Here is a 26,379-nt window from a genome sequence, read left to right as displayed (position 1 = left end):
TTTATCTGTGGCCAATGACCTTGAGCCTTCTTGGATGGGCACTTCTAATGTAACTCTACGGCAGCACCCAAGGGGCTAGAATTTTTTAGGTCTACCCTTAGACTTGGCGCTGACGTAGTGTCTCCATGAGTGACAGAACACTGAGCCAATCACGGTGCAATGCTCCGTATTTTCTGCTGGCTTGCCTCACCTCCACAGAAAGCACTGAGCTAGGCTGAAACACCTGCCTTTTGGAGCTGCCTTACTCAAGAAAACAAAAAAGAGACCATGTTTGTATTATTAACTCAATGATCTTTTTTTTTTACATTGTTTGCAAACTGATATGGGACACATATTAAAGCCAAAATAACATGCAAAACAGGAAGGCCCCCCCACGTGCCCTGAATGACGGGTTGCCACTGCATCAGGGCAACAGATTGCTATAACATATGATGTGGTTAACAGATACATAAAATATATATCCAGGTGGTGTAAAATCTGGCATGCCTCTGAGCAGAGGAACCCCACCTTAGGTAAAGCTTCACATGTCCTTGAGTTTAGATTGCATTGGGCACGCTGCTATACAGGATAGCTGCATTGAGTATGGGACCGCCCTGATGCATGTCGTCTTGCATCAGATAAAAATGTAGGATAAATGTCCGATAAAAATGTAGGACATTGCCCCTGTGCTGCGTTTTTGGGATACTTTTGATCACTATTAACCACGGGCGTTTTTATCTCTCTGATTTAAAATCCTTTGGTCTAGCAGCAAATAATGAATATATGTTATTTTACACTGTTCTCATCTCAACTACTCCATTGCTATGCAAGTTTTTAAAAAAGCATGAGTCATGCATGTCTTTCTTCCAGAGTGCCGCAGCACACACGCGCACACATGCACACGCACTTCGGTGCAGCAGCGCATCCCGCGCCTCACTGCAGTGAAACACGTCCATCCACCTACAGCACACACGCATTGCGTCTCCGCTAGTTGTTGTTTTTTTAGCTCCCATCAACACCAACGCGTTAGGAGTAGCTGTACGCGCCTTATCGACATTATAAATCAGAAAATAAATAAAGGAATAACTTTCTTGTTCGAACCAGAGGAGGTAAGACAGAATACACACTTTAATGCGGCTTGCTTTGTGAGATGGTCTAACTGGGACATGACGTACCACATTCCTGTCTTATGTAGCTCAAATTAGCAGGTGTATGGTTAAACTTACAATATCCTACCCGTATTTATCTAATTTGACGACCACAGAACATTGCAGATATTTATCTGTTTTCTGACTAAAGCTTTATGTTCAATATTTGTGAAGAAGATAATCTATAGTATGGTGATGAGCTCGTCCTCACATGGGTTAAAGTTGTGTGATGATGGCGCAGTACAGGGTTGGGAGAATTGCCCAAATCGACTGCGGTCCTGATGTTGCTCTTTTGTCACCAGCGGCAGACGTCTCAATTTACCTCCCTCTGAAATATTTTGAAGTTAATTGGAATGCAAACATGATATTGTATGTTCACGAAGAGTTCTTGATCGTTTACGTCATATATTTATGTAATTGAGAGCCTGCATGTTCAAGATCACAATGACCTGTAATTGCCTGTTGTTCCCAGAGTTCATAATAACCTTTGTCAAGACAAATTGCAGGTTTTGCCCACTAATGCCTATGCATATTTGTTCAAACCAAAGATGGCGTGTTTACAACCAATGTCAATGAAGTATCCCAAATTCCTCATATTATCCTGCAAAAAGATTTCCTGCAGTTTCATTTTAGCTCTCTTTATTATTGCTGGGTTCCTCAAAAAACATACATTTTCCCCTCATAACTCTTTTCATCTTTGTATACTCCTCCAGTAATTTACTGCAGCTTTCATTCATTGCCTTGTCCATCATTTTCTCAGTTCATTACTGTTTATCTATGCCATTTTGTGTAGCTTTTCTGCATCTAAAGCCTTGTCAGCCTCGACAACATGGGCCTCAAAAGCCAGGACCCCCTGCCTCCCACTGGCAATCTCACCTCAGGACAAGTGGGCTCCTTCCAGAAGGTGGAGCCTAAAACCTTGGGGGTGAGTGACGTCTTCACATAGGCATTTTTTAAAAACCTTTATTTAACTAGGCGAGTCATTTAAGAACAAATTATTATTTACAATAACGACAATAAAGCCCTCCTGTGGGGATGGGGGCTGGGAATAAAAATATAGGACAAAACACACATCACGACAAGAGAGACAACACAACACTACATAAAGACTACACTAAGACGACAACATAGCATGGCAGCAACACATGAAAACACAGCATGGTAGCAACATAACAACGACATGGTAGCAACACAACATGGTAACAGCACAAAACATGGTACAAACATTGTTGAGACAGACAACAGCACAAAGGGCAAGAAGGGAGAGACAACAATACATCACTCAAAGCAGCCACAACTGTCAGTAAGAGTGTCCATGATTGAGTCTTTGAATGAAGAGATTAAGATAAAACTGTCTAGTTTGAGTGTTTGTTGCAGCTCGTTCCAATCGCTAGCTGCAGCGAACTGAAAAGACGAGCGACCCAGGGATGTGTATGCTTTAGGGACCTTTAACAGAATGTGACTGGCAGAACGGGTGTTGTATGTGGAGGATGAGGGCTGCAGTAGGTTTCTCAGATCGGGGGGAGTGAGACCTAAGAGGTTTTTATAAATAAGCAACAACCAGTGGGTCTTGCGATGGGTATACAGAGATGGCCAGTTTACAGAAGAGTATAGAGTGCAGTGATGTGTCATATAAGGAGCATAGGTGGCTGAATGGTAAAGAACATCTAGCTGCTCGAGAGCACCCTTACCTGCCGATCTATAAATTATGTCTTCGTAATCTATCATGGGTAGGATGATCATCTGAATCAGGGTTAGCTTGTCAGCTGGGGTGAAAGAGGAGCAAATACGATAGAGGAAACCAAGTCTAGATTTAACCTAGGCCAGTTGAGTGTAAGACTGTATCATCTGCATATAAATGGGTGAGAGAGCTTCCTACTGCCTGAGCTATGTTGTTGATGTAAATTGAGAATACCGTGGAGCCTAGGATTGAGCCTTGGGGTACACCCTTGGTGACAGGCAGTGGCTGGGACAGCAGATGTTCTGACTTTAAACGCTGCACTCTTTGAGAGAGGTAGTTAGCAAACCAGGCCAAAGACCCCTCAGAGACACCAATACTTCAGTCATCAATACAGATGGTTGTGATACACTATAAGGATATGATATGAATCAATAACAGCTTAAATTCTGTACTGTAGAATAAAGCATCATTACGTTACCTTATAATATAATGATAATATATTCATTTAGGAGACTCTTATATTCCCATGCCTGAATCAAACCCATAACTGGGTCTTGTTCAGTAGGCACCAAATGAAACAGGAAAAAAAATAATCAGGGAGTGATTCCTGGACTTAATAACGAAGGCCCAATTCCGTTTTCGAATTTCAAAATGTTTTGTTATGGTGTGTCCTTCTGAACACAACTATGGGGTTACCAAACACTTTGCTGTAGATGAGCCGTCGAACCACATAATGTCCTTTTAATGGTACTGATGAGAGTTCTTAATGTATTGTCACAGGCCGTCCAGATCATCATCGGGTGTCTTGTCCTCTGCCTGAGCGCCTCTGTGTTGCAGCTCCACGAGATCCACTTCACTGGTGATGTCGCTGTCCTTTTGATCGTTGTTTTACAGGTGAGTGAGCCATTGCTGACCCCAACCAAAGATCTACAATTAGATGTCCCTACCCCCAATCCTAATCTTAACCATTAGGGCAATAAAATCAATCCCAGCCCTATATCAGTTAGTAAGGGCAACTTCTACCTAGTCCAGATGACACGTACCAGTCAGAATTTACTGGCCAAGTATCAACTATTACAACAGCGCCCTCTACATTGGCAGTGTGTCTTTAGGCCAGATCGGGCCAACCTTCCTCCTGGAGAGCTACCGTCCTGCAGGCTTTCGCTCCAACCCTGATCCAGCACACATGAATAGGCTTACAGCCCTACAATGGCAATTTTCTAGAATAGATCATTTATTTTGTTGAATCAGTTATTTTAATCTCTGTATAGGTGTGTAATCTGACCTGTGAGTCATGTGTCTTATTCTGTTATGGGTATACTCCCACAGCTCATCCTGTCTGGGTCGGTCCTTGTCCACGCGGGCAGGAAGCCTTCTCTCTTTTGGGTGGGTATAATGCAATTGGCGTGCATTCAGCTGGTTACATTTTTTGCTGCATTTTTCAACAGTATGTACCGAACAACACATTATCCCGAAATGCTGCACACCATTCTTGGAGGTATGTTTACTCCTGTTATGGCAGAGTGTGACCACTGATATTTGTGAGTGATGTAGGCGATTATAAGAAATCACACAAACCCCAAAAAACGAACTTTCAATGTATAATATTTTCTGTCAATCTGGGTGTATTCAGTGTAGTGGTGTACTCTCTCCCCAGGTGAAATGTACCCTGGTGCTGCACTTGATTAGTGCTGCCTTCTCCACGGCTGCTCTGGGCCTGATGTCCAAACACCTGCCTTACCGCCAGGACTCCTACCACTGTGAACACTGCCGGAGACTGGAGCTGCATGCTGTGGTAACCAGTCATTCTAACAGTATACCTTGAATTATTACATCAATTTGCATAGAAACAATTTTTACATACACTACCGTTCAAAGGTTTGGGGTCACTTAGAAATGTCCTTGTTTTTGAAAGAAAAACAGCCAGCATCCAGAGTCTTGCCTCTTCACTGTTGATGTTGAGACTGGTGTTTTGCGGGTACTATTTAATGAAGCTGCCAGTTGAGGACTTGTGAGGCGTCTGTTTCTCAAATTAGACACTCTAATGTACTTGTCCTCTTGCTCAGTTGTGCACCGGGGCCTCCCACTGCTCTTTCTATTCTGGTTAAAGCCAGTTTGCGCTGTTCTGTGAAGGAAGTAGTACACAGCGTTGTACGAGATCTTCAGTTTCTTGGCAATTTCTTGCATGGAATAGCCTTAATTTCTCAGAACAAGAATAGACTGATGAGTTTCAGAAGAAAGTTCTTTGTTTCTGGCCATTTTGAGCCTGTAAATGAACCCACAAATGCTGATGCTCCAGATACTCAACTAGTCGAAAGAAGGCCAGTTTTATTGCTTCTTTAATCAGACAACAGTTTTCAGCTGTGCTAACATAATTACAAAATGGTTTTCTAATGATCAATTAGCCTTTTTAAAATGATTAACTTGGATTAGCTAACACAACGTGCCATTGGAACACAGGAGTGATGGTTGCTGATAATGGGCCTCTATAAGCCTATGTAGATATTCCATTAAAAATCAGCCGTTTTCAGCTATAATAGTCATTTACAACATTAACAATGTCTACACTGTATTTCAGATCAATTTTATGTTATTTTAATGGACAAAAAATGTGCTTTTCTTTCAATCACAAGAACATTTCTAATTGACCCCAAACTTTTGAACGATAGTGTACATTTGCATATAAAAAATTGTACATACATTTGTAAATTGAATAACATTATAAAAAAAGCGTCTAGAAGAATGACATAATTTTAGGAAGAGACAATGAAGTGCAGGCTGAATTTTGATGTAGTCATCATTGTTTAGTCAACCTTCTCGGTCATCTTTATTGAGTAGCTGACCATGTCACACATTCTCCCCCTTGAGAGTTCATGTGGTCAAAAGACATACAATGAGTCACAATGTAAAATTCCCCAACTCATTTGCTGAATTTCATATAATTTTAAGCTAATTCTTTGTGAAAAATGTGTTCACAATTAATTTATTCTGAGAGATGTTTTGAAAGATCGTTACCGTTGTTGTTTGAATACATTTGTATCAGTTGTTGATATGCATTTTCTGAAACAATGTTTGCTCAGGACTAGGGTTGCAGAATTCCTGGAACTTGAATAAATTCCCTGGTTTTTCAGACACCTGGTTGGAGGATTCCGGATATCCTGCCTGTTCCCTCCTGATTCTGGGATCCTCCAACCGGGATTTCAGAAAAAACTCTGAATTTGTTGGAAGTACATTTCAATTTTTATAGAGAGCAAAAGGGTTGTTGCATCCAACAATAGCCTATACAAAAAAATCTATTGTGTCTTTCGTGGAAGTATTAGTGTAATGTCTTGACTCAAGGCGGTATTCTGACATGAGATCAGCACGCTTAACTTAAATGAGCAAAGATTAATGTGTAAATCTGTGTTGCGCACACTTATCTGCTCAAGATATTATACACTGAGTGTACAAAACATTAAGAACATTAAGGTTTTTCCATGACAAACTGACCAGGTGAATCCAGGTGAAAGCTATAATCCCTTATTGATGTCACCTTTTAAATCTACAAGGTGTCAAAAGCGTTCCACAGGGATGCTGGCCCATGTTGACTTCAATTCTTCCCACAGTTGTGTCAAGTTGGCTGGGTGTCCTTTTCGGTGTTTGACCCTTCTTGATACACGTGGGAAACTGTTGAGCATTAAATACCCAGCAGCTTTGCAGTTCTTGACACAACCCGGTGCACCTGGCACCTACTACCATACCCCGTTCAAAGGCACTTAAATCTTTGTTGTTCTGAGGGCAAAGGGGGGTGCAAGTCAATATTAGGAAGGTGTTCCTAATGTTTGGTATAGTCAGTGTATATTTTCCTTTGCCATGTGCTGCTAGTTAAAAGCAATGTGTGGCCTATATACAGTACATCTGATTAAAGCAAAGTTTTCCATAAAATAAGCATTAAAAACATTAGTTGATTAATTGGTTCAGCACAGCACCCAGCTTCAATGGTTTTCATGAGTATTTCATCTACACAAATATTTTTTTGTTTTGAGTTAGGCACTCCAATCTCCACCAAGGAATACTGGCAGACATGCATACCTTTATTTCGGCCGCCAAGTGGATTTTTTTTAATGGCCTATATTTCAACATTGCTCCCATTACACATGATTTATGACCACTTTATCAAAACATATGAATATACAAAAAAAACTTCCCACAACAACTTTAAATTTGTCAATTAAGTATGCAGGCTTTTCTTTTTCTGTCACATCTTATATTAGTAGTAGACATCACTACCACAACAAAAATACTTTAAATGTCATTATTGTTTAATAAAAACAGCAAATTAAAGCAATCATTGATGAAACATGTAATAAGTGTTTTAGGGTTTGGTATTACCCAGAATTATTAAAAAACAACCTTTTTTTTTTTTTTATTCAGCAAAGGAGTTTTGGATTTTGATTATTGTGGCAAGGCTTTGACCAATTTTAACAACATTGTTCTAAACTGTAAAAAGGCTGCAATGGAACAATTTGGCCTAAACTATTTATGGTGGGAGCTATGTCAAAATGGGGTCATGCATCAAAGTCTTTGACCCACTTTATTCTGTGTCTGCATAGGAGGTAGCATACACACATATTCTACTATGCTAACACGACTGCTCAAACTTAGTCCTCATATAGAACAGTACGAAACCTGTGTGAGATCTAGAATTGAATGTAAATGACATTTCTATTTTTGATGACACTATTATGGTTTTAATTGATGATACAGTCAATCATCCATTGTATTTTTGCCGTATTTTTAAATAAAAAATATGTAAGAACATATGAAGAGTTGCTGTTTATAGAATAGAAACACACCATATGAGTATCTTATCTAGGTTAATGTAGTTTCAAGGGAAAGTGTAATTGTTCTTCAAAATGGAACATGTCTTTCTTTGTGTTTACTGTTTACTGCAGCAACATTGTTTCAGGAAATGCACTGGGCTGATCGAAATGAAATGTAAAGTAAGTAGTTGACCACTATTGTAGAACTATTGTTGTTCTGGTCAATGCTAACACTTGGTAGGTAGCAGTATTTCTGCCTTGTTCGTATAGTTACTATAACAAAACATTACCCGAAAAGGTATTGCGGCAAAAATGTTAAATAACATCTTACCCAATCGTATGTTTAGATAGGTATTAATTGTTATACATTTTATTCACTTTCATGTGATTGATTTATATGGCTATTCAAAATGCCTAGTTTGACATCTGTTTGTATTATCTTGCTTAATTAATTAATAAGATCTGACATTATAGTTTGCTTTTTGGACAATGTTTTTTGTCCCGTAATTGCATTAATTTGATGCTGTATGGAATTTATTGATGCTACTGTAATATCAAGCATTTTTCTCTGGACCACAATACCACTGTCCATCCCGCATGTCTTTCTTCACCTGTCTCTCTCCTGCATGGGTGGTTTCTTATAGCTCCTGATTGACGGCATCATAGGTACTCTGGTTATCTTCCTTATTCTGGAGCTGCTCATCTGCATCACAGCCATGCTGTTTGGCCTCAGTGTGCTGGCCTCAAGTGGTGGAATGCAGGTGAACCCACATATAACAGAACACATGGGAAAGGGCATTCTAAAATGCTCCAAGCACCATTTTACATGTGCAGCGCTGCCCGGGCATTGCGATTTAAAAGCTGTAACAATTTAGAACACTGCAGATGGTGTTTGCTGCATGTGAAAATGTATTTCAATCTGTTTATTTTATATGGGCTCGATTCAGACTTAGGAAATGTTTGCCTTTCCTGCGCTTCTCAGTATTTGGTATTCAGACTTACTTTACGCAGGTGCGCAACAAGCTCTTTGAGAGTGGCTCCCTTATGCGCACTGAATACATTTATTTAAACTGCTGAAAACCCTCCCACTTGCTGGCCAACTGACTTCCTCATGGACTTTTCATTCAATGGGGTTTTCAGTTATCTAAAGCATCCCTTTAAATACGGTGCACCTTTAATTCAAATTTTCTCGACAGTCACTATAATATATTGAGAGAACGGGTTCAGAATATTAGGGATCAGTGAAAGAAAGCCATACAATTATAGGCCTATGCATATCTCAGTTTTAGCACCAATTGGTAAATTGAAAAAGTATCTGATCTGAACATTATTAAGGGTTAAGAACATATTTAGGGATCTACCTACTTCTTAAAAAAACAGGTTTGGAGAGCCTTTGCTGACAAAATATATTGATGAATAAAAAATACAGTGGTTTGATTATCCTGAATGTTGCCATTCAGTTGTTCAATCCATTAAATATTGGAAGAGGTGAAAACTATAACAATAAGGGTTCCTTGCGGGCGTCAGAATATACGTGGAGAGAAGTCGGATCTGAATTCCCCCATATGTGCATAAATAATTGCCACCTTAAGGACTTTGTTGTATGGGAAGTTTTAAGACATTTTACTTCAAGGTTTGTGAGTTCTTTCAGTGCAAATTGTGCCTGTTTTAAGAAAACAAAAATGATACCCTTCATGTATAAAAAAAAAAATGGCAGGGTGAACCCTCTATTGCATATAGGTACTGAACATCACAAGTTCATGTCTTGTTCTCCCTTTAATTTCCTCTTTCTTGCTCTCTCTCTAGTCATCCAGTGGAACTCAGCGCCCAGCCTACCCCCAGACTCGCCCCCCGGCAGGTCCCCCTGCTGTGCAGGCTGCAGCATCTCAGGTAGGTCCTAGCTAGCCCGAAGGGGTTAGCCTACCATATAGTGCCAGCCTAAAATGGCTTATCCATTTAGAACTTTTGGTTACCATTTACTGTGCATCTCTTGAGGTTTGATTACCTTGATGTGTTCGAGTAATAGATTCTTCTAATGTCAAACATTACATGTCAATATAATAACTGTCTCTTTCTCAGTCTTTATCTCTCCGCCTCTCTCCTTGAGCAGGTGGCCGTTGTTGTCACTGAACCCGATTCCGACCAGGTAGAGGAGGTCTCCACTCCCCCCACTGACCCACAGGTGGAGCCCATCGAGGCGGCTGAGCCCTAAACTGAACCTCCTTCATCCTCCACTCCAGCCACTTGGGCCGGATTATATGCGCAACAGTGTAGGTCTTAATCTGAATTCCAAATCGAGCCCTAGACACTTCTATAGATCTGAAACGATTAGATAGGTGGTGGAAATTCCACCCAGCCTACCTGAAGGCAAGGTGAAGAATTTGGCCTACATACTGTTCAAACCTTTCATATCCTTTCAGATCTACAGGAACGCCAAGGGGTATAGGGGCTAGGGGTTAATTGCGAATTCAGCTTTTTAAGGAGATGGTGTTGTGACTAGCAGGTCAAATTCCCACAAAAGACATATAACTGTTTTGCCGTAAATGAAGGCACTCAAACCTGTATTGCCTCAGTAATTATTAAGCTATATAAAATGGGAAGAAAATGTCAATTGTTACCAATGTTATTCATTTTGAGGATGTTTGCAAAGCTACGAGACTATGATTATAAGTATTATCGTGGATGCAGAAAGTGAAGGATGAACATATAGAACAGGGGTTCTACATCTCTGATCCTGAAGAGGGTATGCAGGCTTTTGTTCTAGCCCAACACTAACACAGCAGTTTCAACTAATCAAGGTCTTAGTTTCTAACGGTCACTGCATGGATTGGAGGATTCTAGGGACTAACTGAAGCTAATGTAAAATTGTATGTAGGTATACTTTCATTGCTTCTTTTGTTGTTTTTTGGTGGCATCACACTTTTTGAGACCAAATAATACAAGCCTTTATCACTACCGTGTCATAATACTGTATAGTGATGTATTCAGGATGCTTTTTGCTTTACATAATATGATTCTGTTCATTGTTTTTAGTCTAGTTTTGCACATTCATGTATTTTAAAGTGAATGATATCACAGCTCTAATCACTTACCAAGCTAACCAACCAATGCTGGCAATGTACTGTAGTGCTCATTGAGAGGATTGTATCATGTTAGAATAGTTGTAGATGAACACTGATGAACACATTAGCAAAAAGCAAGCAAATACTGTTACATGCCACATCAACACACAGAATATGTAATTGATCCCTACCATAGCCTAACCTTTTCCGTGTGTGTTATGATTCCATCATAAGAAACCTGACTTGTATGGCATTTGTTTGAATATCTACTTTCTTTATTTGTTTATATATTGAACAAATTGTTCTAATAAAGCAAAAGAGTCTCTTGTGTATGCTCTAATATTCCAGACATACTAAAATACTCAAACAGTAAGAATATTCTGGACTGCCCTTAACCTTAAAATAATAAAATGTATGTCCATTTGACATTTTAACCAAAAGCTAACTGACATTGTAGTACTCGTTTTTGTGTCATTCCAGCCCTTGTTAACCACTGAACTAACTTTTGCAGTTCTTCATTGCGACATTACAGAACTTGTCGACCACCCTCCACCTCTTTTCATTGTGAAGAAAAAGTCACTGCTGTTATATTTGTGCATGGTCCACTGATGCCTTGTCCTCACAAGAGGGCAGCATTGGTGAATGTGTTGATGTTCTAAAGGTCTGGTTTGCTGTTTATTTACAATGTGTTTGACTATGCTATTGATATGGGTGTTTCTGTTAACATGCAATAAAGTAAGTCTTTCAGAGCCAACTTTTTATTTAGTTATATCATCTTTTTTCAGAGGGGGGGGGGGTTACAGGTACAAAAACAATCAAAGAAATACATACAAAAATAACCCAAACCCATTCCGCCCACACCTTCCCTCCCCACCAAGAAACCATGTAAGAAACTTTAAAATGGTTAATTATCCAGCAAACCAGTTTCATTGGATCATATGCAATAGACACTGGTACTGTTTACTACAGTGCTTTCAGAAACTATTCCTACCCCTTGACTTAATCCAAATTTTGCTGTGTTACAGCCTGAATTCAAAATGAATTACAAAAAAAAGAACCCATCTACACATATTACCCCATTTTTTTTAACGCATTAAATAAAATACAGAAATATATAATTTACATATGTATTCACACCCCTAAGTCAATACTTTATAGAACCACCTTTGGCAGTGATTACAGCTGTGAGTCGAAGAGCTTAACACCTGGATTGTGCAACATTTGCCTTTTATTCTTTTCAAAATTCTTCAAGCTCTCTAATTGGTTATTGATCTTTGCTAGACAAGCATTTTTAGGTCTTGCCATACATTTTTAAGTAGATTTAAGTCAAAACTAACTTGGCCACTCAAACATTCACTTGTCTTCTTGGTAAGCAACTCCAGTGTAGATTTGGCCTTGTGTTTCAGGTTATTGTCCTGCTGAAAGGTGAATTAATTTCCCAGTGTCTGGTGGTAGAATTTTGCCTGTGCTTAGCTCCATTCCGTTTATTTTTTATCCTGAAAAACTCCCCAGTCCTTAATGATTACAAACATACCCATAACATGATGCAGCCACCACTATGCTTGAAAACACCACTATGCTTGAAAATATGGAGTGGTCCTCAGTAATGTGTTGTATTGATTTTACCCCAAACATAATAATTTGATTCTGTACAGGCTTCCTTCTTTTCACTCTGTCAATTAGGTTAGTATTGTGGAGTAACTACAATGTTGTTGATCCATCCCTCAGTTTTCTCTTGTCACAGCCGTTAAACTCTTAACTGTTTTATAGTCACCATTGGCCTCAATGTGAAATCCCTGTGTAGTTTACCTCCTCTCCGGCAACTGAGTTAAGTACACCTGTATCTTTGTAGTGACTGAGTGTATTGATACACCATCCAAAGTGTAATTAATAACTTCACCATACTCAAAGGGATATTTAATGTCTGCATTTTTTAAATAATTGTATTTATTTAGAATCTGTGTTTGAAATGTACTGCTTGACTGAGGGTCTTTACAAATAATTGCATGTGTGGGGTACAGATATGAGTTAGTCATTCAAAAATCCGGTTAAACACTATTATTACACACAGAGTGAGTCCATGCAACAAAGGTGTTGAATACTTATTGACTGAAGGCATTTCAGCTTTTCATTTTTAATTAATTTGTACAAATGTTGAAAAACACAATTCCACTTTGACATTATGGGATATCGTGGGTAGGCCAATGACCAAAAAATCTAAATTTTTAACCCATTTTAAATTCCGGCTGTAACATAACATTGTGGAAAAGGTCAAGGGGTGTGAATACTTTCCAAAGGCACTGTATGTTAATAGGGTCCTCCTCAACAATCCTTACATTTATTTTGTAAATCCAGTGAGACTGTCATTCTGATTGTGTTGATTGTCAGTGTTTACTAATCCATACGGCATTGCACTACGTGGTCTTATGAAAAACCACGTTCAATGCCAAAGGGTACAGGGAAATTAATTTAATTGGACATTACTTACAGATTTTAATAGGTTTTTTGAGACTTTCTATTAATTTTGTTAATTAACTTCAAGATGGCAGCTTCGCTTCTAGTCCTTAGGAAACTGTGCAGTATTTTGTTTTTTTATGTATTATTTTTTACATTGTTAGCCCAGAAAACCTTAAGTGTTATTACATACAGCTGGGAAGAACTATTGGATATCAGAGAGACGTCAACTTACCAGCACACCCAGCACTACAACAAGGAATACGACTTTCCCAAAGCGGATCCTTTGTCTGCACCTCCCAGGGCATTCAAACTGATTCCAGAGGCCGACCCAAAACAACGGCGCCGGAGGAGAGGGTGCCGGAGCGGTCTTGTAGCAAGGCTTCGGATGCGCGCACACCACCCACCGCTTCCGAGTATATTACTCGCTAATGACCAGTCCCTAGTTAACAAAGTTGATGAACTTAGGGCAAGAGTTGCTTTCCAAAGAGATATCCGGGATTTTAACATACTCTGTTTCACGGAAACATGGCTAGCTTGGGACATGTTGTCAGAGTCAGTACAGCCAGTACTGCAGTGCATCGCGCCAACAGGAATAAACATCTCTCCGGTAAGAAGGGCGGGGGTGTATGTTTCATGATTAACGACTCATGGTGTAATTGTAACAACATACAGGAACTCAAGTCCTTTTGTTCACCTGACTAGAATTCCTCACAATCAAATGCCAAACGTATTATCTCCCAAGAGAACTCTCCTCCGTTATTGTCACAGCCATGTATATCCATGTATAGTGGATACAAAGACGGCTATCAAGGATCTACACTGGGCTTTATGCAAACTGGAAACCATATATCCCGAGGCTGCATTTATTGTAGCTGGGGATTTTAACAAAGCTCATTTGAGAACAAGGCTACCTAAATTCTATCAGCATATCGATTGCAGTACACGAGCGAGTAACACACTCGACCATTGCTACTCTAACTTTTGTGATGCATACAAGGCCCTCCCCCGACCTCCTTTTGGCAAATCTGACCATGACTCCATCTTGTTGCTCCCCTCCTATAGGCAGAAACTAAAACAGGAAGCGCCAGTGGTTAGGTCTATCCAGCACTGGTCTGACCAATCGGATTCCATGCTTCAAGATTGCTTCGATCACGTGGACTGGGATATGTTCCGGGTAGCCTCAGATGACAACATTGACGTATACGCTGACTCGGTGAGCGAGTTTATAAGGAAGCGTATAGGAGATGTTGTACCCACTGTGACTATTAAAACCTTCCCGAACAAGAAACCGTGGATTGATGGCAGCATTCGTGCAAAACTGATTTCCTATCCCAGTCTGCTGTCCCGACATGCTTCAAGATGGCCACCATTGTTCCTGTCCCAAGAAAGCCAAGGTAACTGAACTAAATTACTATCACCCCGTAGAACTCACTTATGTCATCATGAAGTCCTTTGAGAAACTAATCAAGGATCATATCACCTCCACTCTACCTGTCACAGATGATGCAATCACCATCACACTGCCCTATCCTGCTCATTGACTACAGCTCAGCATCCAACACCATAGTACCCTCCAAACTCATCATTAAGCTTGAGTCCCTGGATCTTGACCCCACCCTGTGCAACTGGGCGGGCTGCCCCCAGGTGGTGAAGGTAGGAAACAACATCTCCATTCCACTGATCCTCAACACCTGGGCCCCACAAGGTTGCATTCTCAGCCCCCTCCTGTACTCCCTGTTCACCCATGACTGCGTGGCAATGCACGCCTCCAACTCAATCATCAAGTTTGCAGACGACACTACAGTGGTAGGCTTGATTACCAACAACGACGAGACGGCCTACAGGGAGGAGGTGAGGGCCCTCGGAGTGTGGTGTCAGGAAAATAACCTCACACTCAACGTCAACAAAACAAAGGAGATGATGGACTTCAGGAAACAGCAGAGGGAGCACTCCCCTATCCACATCGACGGGACAGTAGTGGAGAGGGTAGAAAATGTTAAGTTCCTCGGCGTACACATCATGGACAAACTGAATTGGTCCACCCACACAGACAGCGTGGTGAAGAAGGCGCAGCAGTGCCTCTTCAACCTCAGGAGGCTGAAGAAATCTGGCTTGTCACCAAAAGCACTCACAAACTTTTACAGATGCACAATCGAGAGCATCCTGTCGGGCTGTATCATCGCCTGGTACGGCAACTGCTCCGCCCACAACCGTAAGGCTCTCACAACCGTAAGGGTAGTGAGGTCTGCACAACCATCACCGGGGGCAAACTACCTGCCCTCCAGGACACCTACACCACCCGATGTCACAGGAAGGCCATAAAGATCATCAAGGACAACAACCACCCGAGCCACTGCCTGTTCACCCCGCTATCATCCAGAAGGCGAGGTCAGTACAGGTGCATCAAAGCAGGAACCGAGAGACTGAAAAACAGCTTCTATCTCAAGGCCATCAGACTGTTAAACAGCCACCACTTACATTGAGTGGCTGCTGCCATACATGTAAATAAATTAGCACGAGCCACTTTAAACAATGCCACTTAATATAATGTTTACATACCCTACATTACGCATCTCATATGTATATACTGTACTCGATACCATCTACTGCATCTTGCCTATGCCGTTCTGTACCATCACTCATTCCTATATCTTTATGTACATATTCTTCATCCCTTTACACTTGTGTGTATAAGGTAGCTGTTGTGATTTGTTAGATATTAGGTGTTGTGGAATTGTTAGATATTACCTGTTAGATACTGCTGCACTGTCGGATCTAGAAGCATAAACATTTCGCTACACTTGCAATAACATCTGCAAACCATGTGTATGTGATCAATACAATTTGATTTGATTTGAATTTAACTGCAGGTCCTCTTTGCGTTTTCTGGAAGACAGACTGTAATTGGGAGAAAAAAACTTTTGATACTGACGTAAGCATCAGCGATTATCATTCTTTACATAACAATATGGCAAATAGATTGTTTTATTTGATTGATATCGAGATTATAGCGATACTGGCATCCTCCGTACGCTGCCAGTAGTTCATAAGGGCACTCATAATTACCTATCCAGGTGTACGATATAGAACTTTCAGTCCTTTGGTCGTGTGTGTGTGTGTGTGCGTGTGCGTGTGTGTGTTAGGATCTGATACCTACAGTATATTCAAGCACTTAGGGCGGGTTTCCAATTCGATGAATAATGATGGCCATTTAAAGGAAAAGCATGTTGATAAATGATCCACAAATAAGACCTTTGTTCTGCCCACCTCTCCCCTTGTGACGTAAAGAATCTTCTGTTGATAGATCTAGGTGAAGTGGTGGTGGCCTTTGCCAATGTTCTCCCTTGGAAACCGACCACTAAACATATTCCAAAAAACAACAAGTTGGTTTTACACAGCTATCAATGACGCAAACTCTTTGGTAACACTTTATAATAACGTTCAGTAATACACTTTTATAAGGCATTTGCAAACAGTTTGCTGATCATGTATTAATCATTACTCATTCATAAGATGTTTATTATAGGCCCTTATAAACCATTGACTAATCATTAGTAAAGTATTTTTGCAGGGTCTAACCTGAAATGAGGGCTACTGTATACTTTACCATGTACAGAGATGTAGGATCTTCATTTGCAGCAATAGGAAATGTGAACTGTTATGTGGTATATAACTAATGGACATTTTTTTGTTAGGGCAAATCAAGTCTGGCATTTTAAATGGAAATTACAAACTTTAGAAGCCTTTTGGCTGAGATGCATCCTGTTTCCATTGATCATCTTTGAGATGTTTCTTCAACTTGGAGTCCACCTGTGGTAAATTCAAATGATTGGACATGATTTGGAAAGGTACACAACTGTCTATGAAAGGTCCCACAGTTGACAGTGCATGTCAGAGTAAAAACCAAGCCATTAGGTCAAAGGAATTGTCCGTAGACCTCTTAAACAAGATTGTGTTGAGGCACAGATCTGGGGAAGGGTACCAAAACATTTCTGCACCATTGAAAGTCCCCAAGAACACAGTGCCCTCCATAATTCTTAAATACCAGAAGTTTGGAACCACCAATAATTTTCCTAGAGCTGGCCGCCACTTCCCACAGCCGGGTTGTGACAAAAACTCACACTCATACTTTAAAAAAAAAACATAATTAAATAAGTAAATAGGAAAACAAACCCAGTAAAATTCAACATTTGTATAACCCCCTGTTGAACATGCCAACAAGCCAGAACACTGAAGAATGACTGGCAAACGCTTGGTACTTAATAACCGTCCTGCAGTGTCCGCTCGGCTATACAACCTGCAAACCCATGCCATCCGCCACCAAGCACCAGGGTGGACCAACCAGTCAAATAGTAAAGAATAATACACATGGTCCTTTGGGAGTATAAACTTGTATGTATTAAACATGCTCACAGTATCTTAGTAGGGTATCCTATTAAGGCATGGAAAGAGAGCTCAGTGGCTAGCCTTAGGTAGCGACAAGGCTAATTATTATCGCGCCACCTAGCACCGTGGCTGTACAGCCGCAGCTAGTTGGTAAAAGCTAATTGTGCCATGTACTGTGAATAAAATATTACTATAACTATATTGTCCTTGTTAGAACATGTCACCCTATACCATCATTGTTCATAACGTTAAGTTACTGGATGAATAATTGTAATTTTTTTGGCAGCAGGGTGGAGGCACGTTTCTAATCAAGATATGAATTCACTAGTTTGTCCTTGGTCGCGTTAGCACAGCTAACGTAAACTCACCCCATTCCGAACAAATGTGCGTAACCGCGACATTCAAAACGAGGCTACAAAGAAAACTAATGGGACTGTAAAGCGACTGTGTTGACTTCAAAATCGGGGGTGTGAACTAGGTTTCTATTCAAGCGTTGATCGACATGGTAATGGCTCTATAGTATTGGAGAAAAGTTGAAAAAACTGACCCTCCGTTACATCTTGACCTGTCATGTCGTAACGTACAGCACGCATAAAGCAACTATTTCTGTTTTACAATCTCTCTCCACCAGGTGCAGCACTTCTCTCATCGTTTAATCTTGACGCTAGGGGTCAGATTATTATTAATTTCTTTTAATAACGTTCCCAAGGTAAACAGACTATTTCTCAGGTCCAGATCGTAGAATATGCATATAATTTACAGATTAGTATAGAAGACACTCCAAAGTATCCAAAACTGTCAAAATATTGTCTGTGAGTATAACAAAACTGATTCTGCAGGCGAAAACCTGAGGAAATCTAACCCGGAAGTTATTTTTTTATTTTTTTTTATCTGTGCTTCCTTGCCCGTCTTTCTTCCATTTAAAGGGGTATCAACCAGATTCCTTTCCAATGGCTTCCTCAGGCTGTGACCAGGCTTTAGACATTGTTTCAGGCTTTTATTTTGAAAAATGACCGAGATTTTTCAAAAGTAGTCAGGTGTCCTTTGATTAGTTCCTGTGAGCGAGAGGGGTAGCTCTCCATTTTCGTTCTCTTTTATGGAATAGGTTACGGTCCGGTTGAAATATTATCGATTATGTTTGTTAAAAACAACCTGAGGATTGATTATAAAAAACATTTGACATGTTTCTACGAKCATTACGGATACTTTTTGYAATTTTRYTKGAACGGAACGAGGCTTTGGTTTTCTGAACATAACGCGCAACCCAAATGGCGTTTTTTTGTTATAAAAGTAATATTTATCGAACAAAAATAACATTTGTTGTGTAACTGGGAGTCTCGTGAGTGCAAACATCCGAAGATTATCAAAGGTAAGCAATTAATTTTATTGCTTTTCTGACTTTCGTGACCATGCTAATTTGGGGCTAGCTGTTGTAGCATTGATTGATACACTCACAAAATTTGGGATTGCTTTCGCTGCAAAGCATATTTTCAAAATCTGACACGATAGGTGGATTAACAACAAGCTAAGATGTGTTTTGGTATATTTCACTTGTGATTGCATGATTATAAATATTTGTTGTAATATTTTTGAATCTGATACGTTTGGGAATTTTTTCTGCCTTTCAGGACCGGAACGAGGCTGTAGTTTTCTGAACATAACGCGCAACCCAAATTGCGTTTTTTGTCATAAAAGTAATATTTATCGAACAAAAATAACATTTATTGTGTAACTGGGAGTCTCGTGAGTGCAAACATCCGAAGATTATCAAAGGTAAGCGATTAATTTTATTGCTTTTCTGACTTTCGTGACAATGCTAATTTGGGGCTAGCTGTTCTAGCATTGATTGATACACTCACAAAAGCTTGGATTGCTTTCACTGCAAAGCATATTGTCACGTTCTGACCTTAGTTTTTTTGTATTTTCTTTGTTTCAGTTGGTCAGGGCGTGAGTTGGGTGGGTTATCTATGTTTTGTGTTTCTATGTTGGGTTTTTCGTTTGGCCTGATATGGTTCTCAATCAGACGCAGGTGTTAGTCATCGTCTCTGATTGGGAACCATATTTAGGTAGCCTGTTTTCTGTTGTGTTTTGTGGGTGGTTGTCTTCCGTGTCTGTGTTCCACATGGAACTGTTTCGGTTTTCGTTCGTTCAATTTATTGTTTTGTATTTCAGTGTTCAGTTTGTTCTATTAAAGTTTCATCATGAACACTTACCACGCTGCGCTTTGGTACTTCTCTCTTTCTCCAGATGAAGATCGTTACACATATTTTCAAAATCTGACACGATAGGTCGATTAACAACAAGCTAAACTGTGTTTTGGTATATTTCACTTGTGATTGCATGATTATACATATTTTTTGTAATATTTTGCGCCCTGCAATTTAGCGGTTGTTTAGGAAAATGATCCCGTTAAAGTGTTCCGTAGCGCAGAGAAGTTAAAAACAAGAAATGGACAGTGACGGGGGTAAGGGGGGATACCTAGTCATTTTTTTCGTCATCATTGCATGCGATCATCATTCTCAAAGCCGCTGTTTACTTCTAAGATCACTTTAGCACCGCCCTAAAAACCCGATTCAAACTCGACACAAACCTTCAAATAGGTATGTAATGACGCATTATATAAACTCTTTATAGTGTTTTATTTACATTTTAGAGGCGATAGGGTGATAAGTTGGACAGATCGAGTGAAAAAAGCAATTTTCCCACACGACATCTGTCCTTCTCACTATCACGCATTAGTTTCGCTTCCCCACCAGCCATTTAAAAAAAAGACCCGACGGGGCTCATTGCCTGCTTGAATTATGCAGAAACGGGCAGTGTTTAGGTCATGTAATTGATTTTGTTGGAAAGGGGAGAAATTGTGCTTTACAATGGTATTGACATTACAGTTGATCTGGAAGTATACGTTTTTGGGGCGCTAAAATAAGGGCAATTGTACGGACCAAGGCGATGTACGAGTTTACGTGAGTTTACGTTAGTGCAGGGTCAGAGTATGAGCCTACAATGGCTTGTTAGTATAATTTCGCCTGTCCTCCTGTGGATGTACGTGCGCGGCAATGTATTGTTTGGCCTTGGTTGGGTCTAAGAATGTCTTCTGCTCGCAGGAGGGAGTAGTGATCTTCAGTACAGCTGGTAAAGATTGCCCAACTTAGTATCCAGACAGCGGTGTAGGAGCCCTCTCACCTCGTTGAAGGCTGACATCTTCTTCATGACTGTTGCCGTGTAGTCCGGGTAAATGCGAATATTCTGGCCTTCGTGGGTGATGGGAGCCTCTTGCGCTGCCTTACGGAAGAAGACATCCTCCTTCTCCTGAACGTAGTGGAATTGAACTACTATGGGTCTGAGCGGCTCCCCATTCTTCGGTGCAGACTGTATGCTTCTGTGTGCATGGTCAAGGGTGGGGGCGTAAACGAGGCCTATAATTTCCTGTAGCAGTTTAGCTATGGACAGGGTAGGCTGCATTCCACCTACTGTCTCGAGTCCTTCTCTCACACCAAAAATGCAACCGTTCCCCCGGCGTTGTCTGTTCTTGAGGTCCTCAACCTTGGAAGTGAGTTTGACGACGTCTGATAATAGCCGGGTGACTTGCTCTTCCAGTGTCACCACTTTGCAGCATCTTCCAGGCTATTCAGACGGGTGTCATGTCTCGCCAAGTCTTCGTTAACGGAGTCAATCTTTATGTTGACCTCGGTGGCAATAATAGCTATTTGTGCGGATAGGTCTGTGGATAATAACTCCACTTTAGCCAGCACAGTCTGTTAAGATGTAATGATAGCCGCCATTACCATGGCTAGGTCGGGGATATCAGCGTCCGTGTCAGGTGAGCCCGAGGCCTCAGCAGAGGCCTGGTCCTTTGCGGCCCGCGGCCGTTGTTGTCTAGATATTTTACGATTTACAGGACAGCAATTTCAGAAAAAAACAACAGATTAGTAAATTGGGTTCGATTCCAAATTAAAAGTAACAAAATTAACACTGTGGGGGAAGTGTTGGTCAAGTATGAATAGTAAATTGTTCGCCCTGGATCGGAGCACCAAGAAAACACGTCTTCACCAGCGCCCCCTCACTCTCGATGATTCTCCTGTAGAACACTGTGAGTGCCCTCTGGGACAGTCCAAATTTCTTCAGCCTCCTGAGGTTAAAGAGTCGCTGTCGTGCCTTCTTCACCACAACGTCTGTGTGGTTTGACCATTTCAACTCCTCTGAGATGTGTACGCCGAGGAACTTGACGTTTTTACCGTCTCCGCGGCGAATCCATTGATGAAGTTGGGGGCATCCCCCGCCTGGTTCTCCTGGCACCATACCGTCAGAATGCCTGCTTCCTCTCTGTAGGCCATCTCGACGTGGTTGGTAATCAGGCATACTACTGTTGTGTCAGAAGCGAACTTGATGATGGAGTTGGAACTGTGGAGGCCACGCAGTTGTGGGTATAGAGGGAGTACGGGAAGGGACTGAGGATGCACCCTTGTTGGGGATCAGTGTGGAGAAGGTAATGTTGCCTACCTTCACAACATTGTGAAGGCCGCCCGGCCTGTCAGGAAGTCCAGGACCCAGTTGCATAGGGAGGAGTTCAGTCCCAGGGCTGTGAGCTTTGTGGTGTTCTTAGAGAACATTAAGGTATTGAAGGCCGAGCTGTAGTCGATGAACAGCATCCTCACATATGCATTACGCTTGTCCATCTGGATGAGGTCAGTTTGCAGTGCAATGACGATTGCATCGTCCGTGGATCTGTCGAGGCGGTAGACGAATTGTAGAGGGTCGATTGTGTCCTGGAGGGACAAGGTGATGTAGTTATTGACTAGCCTGATAACAGAAGTGAGTGCTACAGGACGGTAGTCATTTAGTTCACTTACTTTCCCTTTCTTGGGCACAGGGATGGTAGTGGACACTTTGAAGCAGGTGGCTATAATGGAGAGCTAGAGCTAATCTGAAAACACAACAGCTAGCTGGTCTGCAACTAGGGATGCCGTCTGGGCCATTTGAATGACTTACACTTAGTCCTCTTGGTCCTCAGGGGCTCTCCTCGGCAGCTCAGAGTCATTTTGCTCAAAGCGTAAGAAAAAGTTATTTAGCTCGTCCGGTAGGGCGGCGTTGGTGTCTTCGACATAACAGTTTTTTGGGGGGGTAATCCGTGATCGCTAGAAGCCCCTGCCACATACGCCTTGTATTTTCCTCTGAATTGCTCCTCCATTAATCCTCCAATTGTTTAACCATTGATATGTTCTAGGCCATTTTGGGACCTTAAAGGAAAACTCCACCCAAAAACCCCAAATCTTTTGATATTTGTTTCATTAATCCAATGTTGATATAGTCAGAAAATGTTTTGCATGTCAGCAATCAAGTTTTCAAGAGAATCATACGGGACAGATTTTGTATTTTGAAAGTCAAGTACTGTACAGTCGTGGCCAAAAGTTTTGAGAATGACACAAATATTAATTCTCACAAAGTCTGCTGCCTCAGTTTGTATGATGGCAATTTGCATATACTCCAGAATGTTATGAAGAGTGATCAGATTAATTGAAATGAATTGCAAAGTTGCTCTTTGCCATGCAAATGAACTGAATCCCCCAAAAACATTTCCACTGCATTTCAGCCCTGCCACAAAAGGGCCAGCTGACATCATGTCAGTGATTCTCTCGTTAACACAGGTGTGAGTGTTGACGAGGACAAGGCTGGAGATCACTCTGTCATGCTGATTGAGTTCGAATAACAGACTGGAAGCTTCAAAAGGAGGGTGGTGCTTGGGCTCATTGTTCTTCCTCTGTCAACCATGGTTACCTGCAAGGAAACACGTGCCGTCATCATTGCTTTGCACAAAAAGGGCTTCACAGGCCAGGATATTGCTGCCAGTAAGATTGCACCTAAATCAACCATTTATCGGATCATCAAGAATTTCAAGAAGAGTGATTCAATTGTTGTGAAGAAGGCTTCAGGGCGCCCAAGAAAGTCCAGTAAGCGCCAGGACCGTCTCCTAAAGTTGATTCAGCTGCGGGATCGGGGCACCACCAGTACAGAGCTTGCTCAGGAATGGCAGCAGACAGGTGTGAGTGCATCTGCACGCACAGTGAGGCGAAGACTTTTGGAGGATGGCCTGGTGTCAAGAAGAGCAGCAAAGAAGCCACTTCTCTCCAGGAAAAACATCAGGGACAGACTGATATTCTGCAAAAGGTACAGGGATTGGACTGCTGAGGTCTGGGGTAAAGTCATTTTCTCTGATGAATCCCCTTTCCGATTGTTTGGGGCATCCGGGATAAAAGCTTGTCCGGAGAAGACAAGGTGAGCGCTACCATCAGTCCTGTGTCATGCCAACAGTAAAGCATCCTGAGACCATTCATGTGTGGGGTTGTTTCTCAGCCAAGGGTTGGGCTCACTCACAATTTTGCCTAAGAACACAGCCATGAATACTGAATGGTACCAACACATCCTCCGAGAGCAACTTCTCCCAACCATCCAGGAACAGTTTGGTGACGAACAATACCTTTTCCAGCATGATGGAGCACCTTGCCATAAGGCAAAAGTGATAACTAAGTGGCTCGGGGAACAAAACATTGATATTTTGGGTCCATGGCCAGGAAACTCCCCAGACCTTAATCCCATTGAGAACTTGTGGTCAATCCTCAAGAGGCGGGTGGACAAACAAAAACCCACAAATTCTGACAAACTCCAAGCATTGATTATGCAAGAATGGGCTGCCATCAGTCATCAGTCAGGATGTGGCCCAGAAGTTAATTGACAGCATGCCAGGGTGGATTGCAAAGGTCTTGAAAAAGAAGGGTCAACACTGCAAATATTGACTCTTTGCATCAACTTCATGTAATTGTCAATAAAAGCCTTTGACACTTATGAAATGCTTGTAATTATACTTCAGTATTCCATAGTAACATCTGACAAAAATATCTAAAGACACTGAAGCAGCAAACTTTGTGAAAATTAATATTTGTGTCATTCTCAAAACTTTTCGCCACGACTGTATAGAAAATAATTTTTACCATCTACTATTCTTTTTATTCAGAATTTCAAAAATAACAGTTTTTGCTATTGGATTAAATGGTAGTTGAAACTCCTTAAGAGTCTATTGACGAACCTGGAAGTCAATATATGTAACATAATAAAAATATCCTCATCAAAATCTTTCAATAGATATATATTTTTTGCATGGGTTGCATCTCAATCCACCACTTCCTCCTATGTCAGCATCTGCAGTGGAAGGTGGCTGAGCTACAATTTAATTGAATCTTTATTTAACTAGGCAAGTCAGTTAAGAACAAATTCTTATTTTCAATGACGGCCTAGGAACAGTGTTTTTTTTATCTTGTCAGCTTGGGGATTTGATCTTGCAACCTTTTAGGTTACTAGTCTAACGCTCTAACCACTAGGCTACCTGCCACCCCGTTTACAATGGTGTTTGTCAGACCTTCTCACAAAAACGTCAGTAGTGTCCAAATGGTTTGGCCTACAAACAAATGGAAGTATGGAGGTAGTTTTGTGCCAACAAAAATTAGGGGTTAAATATGTGTCCAAAAAAAACAAAATATTTCCTGAGCTTTCTTATCTCCTAGATATAGGACAGACACTTCAAAACCTTATTCCTTATGTTACATTTTTTGACTGTCTTTTTTCGCCATTTATTAATGTTATTCAATGCGTATCAAAAACAGGTCATATGTTAGCTTACTATTTAGAAAACATAACTCGGGTCACTAGACATGATGGAGGTAATGTGTAAAGTAAGGTCAAAAGGTAAAAAAATCGAAATAATATGATGATCACAGACACGTTCTTGCATACAGTATCTCTAAACATTGACAGGTAAAGGAAAATGTTTTGAAAGCCAGACATTCTGAAGTTTTGAAAGCCAGACTACACCCTACATTGTCTACGTGGCCTTTTGGATTCTATGATCTCTAATTCCATTTTTGACTCTCCGTTCTCAATGGAGTAACAATTGATCATCATGCAAATGGTACTGAAAGTACTGCCCACTCTATCGTCAGGCTATCGTCATTAAGAACAACTGTGTGTGTGTCACACCCCGATCTGTTTCATCTGTCTTTCTGCTTGTCTCCACCCGCATCCAGGTGTAGTCCATCTTCCCCATTATCCACAGTGTATTTATACCTTTGTTCTCTGTTAATCTGTTGCCAGCTTGTTTTGTTCGTTAAACCGACCAGCGTTTTCCCCCTTGCTCCTGTCTGTTTCTAGTTCCTTTATTCTAGGTTTCACGGTTTTTACCATTCTGCCTGCCCTGACCCTGAGCCTGCCTGCCGTTCTGTACATTGTCACATCACACTGGGTTATTGACCTCTGCCTGCCGTTCTGTACAGTTTGGACTCTGATCTGGATTACCAACCCCTGGAACCCGGAAGCGCTGTTCGACATGTTCCTGCATGGAGTTTCGGAGGAAGTAAAGGACGAGCTTACAGCCCGGGAACTACCGACAGATGTCGACTCGCTCATTGCCTTGACCATTTGGATCGATGGGCGACTATGGGAACGAAGGAAGGAGAGGGGATTCAATTTCACTCGCCAGCCCAAGGATTCCAACTCGCCTTTGAGACACCCCATCCCCGTTGCCGAGAGAATCCGAGGCTACCCGGGTTCTCCCGAGAGTCTCCGAAGTCTACCAATTCACCCGTTCCCGAGCCAATGCAACTAGGCAGAACTAAAGTAGGCTGTCTCCAGCCGAACGGCTATACAGGCTTCACAGTAAGAGTTGCCTGTATTGCAGAACTACGGATCATTTCGTCTCCACCTGTCCACTAAAAGACCAGGCTCACCGGTAGGAGCGAGTACTCTGGTGGGCCATACGGAGAACTTCTCTTCTCCCCTTACTCGCACCCCTTTTCATGCCCTTTTGCTGAGGGGGA

General features: G+C 41.3%; 1 protein-coding gene across 3 annotated transcripts; it reads left to right on the top strand.

Annotated features, from left to right (window-relative positions):
- The first annotated feature begins 912 nt into the window (after positions 1–912).
- LOC111955363 (membrane-spanning 4-domains subfamily A member 4A) lies at positions 913–10,397 on the top strand. 3 transcript variants are annotated; one of them, XM_023975580.2, is made up of 9 exons: positions 913–1,088; positions 1,921–2,052; positions 3,589–3,702; positions 4,138–4,194; positions 4,466–4,603; positions 7,743–7,790; positions 8,255–8,371; positions 9,417–9,500; positions 9,721–10,397. In XM_023975580.2, the coding sequence occupies exons 2-9, from the start codon at positions 1,957–1,959 to the stop codon at positions 9,820–9,822; spliced, it is 756 nt and encodes a 251-aa protein (XP_023831348.1). In that variant the 5' UTR covers positions 913–1,088; positions 1,921–1,956; the 3' UTR covers positions 9,823–10,397. The 3 variants fall into 3 exon arrangements, with proteins under 3 accessions (XP_023831348.1, XP_023831350.1, XP_023831349.1); XM_023975582.2 differs by having other exon boundaries at positions 9,690–9,773; XM_023975581.2 differs by lacking the exon at positions 7,743–7,790.
- The last annotated feature ends 15,982 nt before the right edge of the window (positions 10,398–26,379 follow it).

The sequence above is a fragment of the Salvelinus sp. IW2-2015 genome, linkage group LG30 (assembly GCF_002910315.2).
Source record: "Salvelinus sp. IW2-2015 linkage group LG30, ASM291031v2, whole genome shotgun sequence".
Taxonomy (NCBI): Eukaryota; Metazoa; Chordata; class Actinopteri; order Salmoniformes; family Salmonidae; genus Salvelinus; species Salvelinus sp. IW2-2015.
Note: the sequence above shows the minus strand (reverse complement) of the source record. Positions and strands in the feature narration are given on the sequence as shown.

Coding starts and splice junctions, on each gene's coding strand:
- LOC111955363 (XM_023975580.2), top strand. CDS start 1,957: ATGGGCCTCAAAAGCCAGGACCCCCTGCCTCCCACTGGCAATCTCACC. Junction 2,053..3,588: donor TGGAGCCTAAAACCTTGGGG/GTGAGTGACGTC, acceptor GTATTGTCACAG/GCCGTCCAGATCATCATCGG. Junction 4,604..7,742: donor GACTGGAGCTGCATGCTGTG/GTAACCAGTCAT, acceptor TGTTTACTGCAG/CAACATTGTTTCAGGAAATG.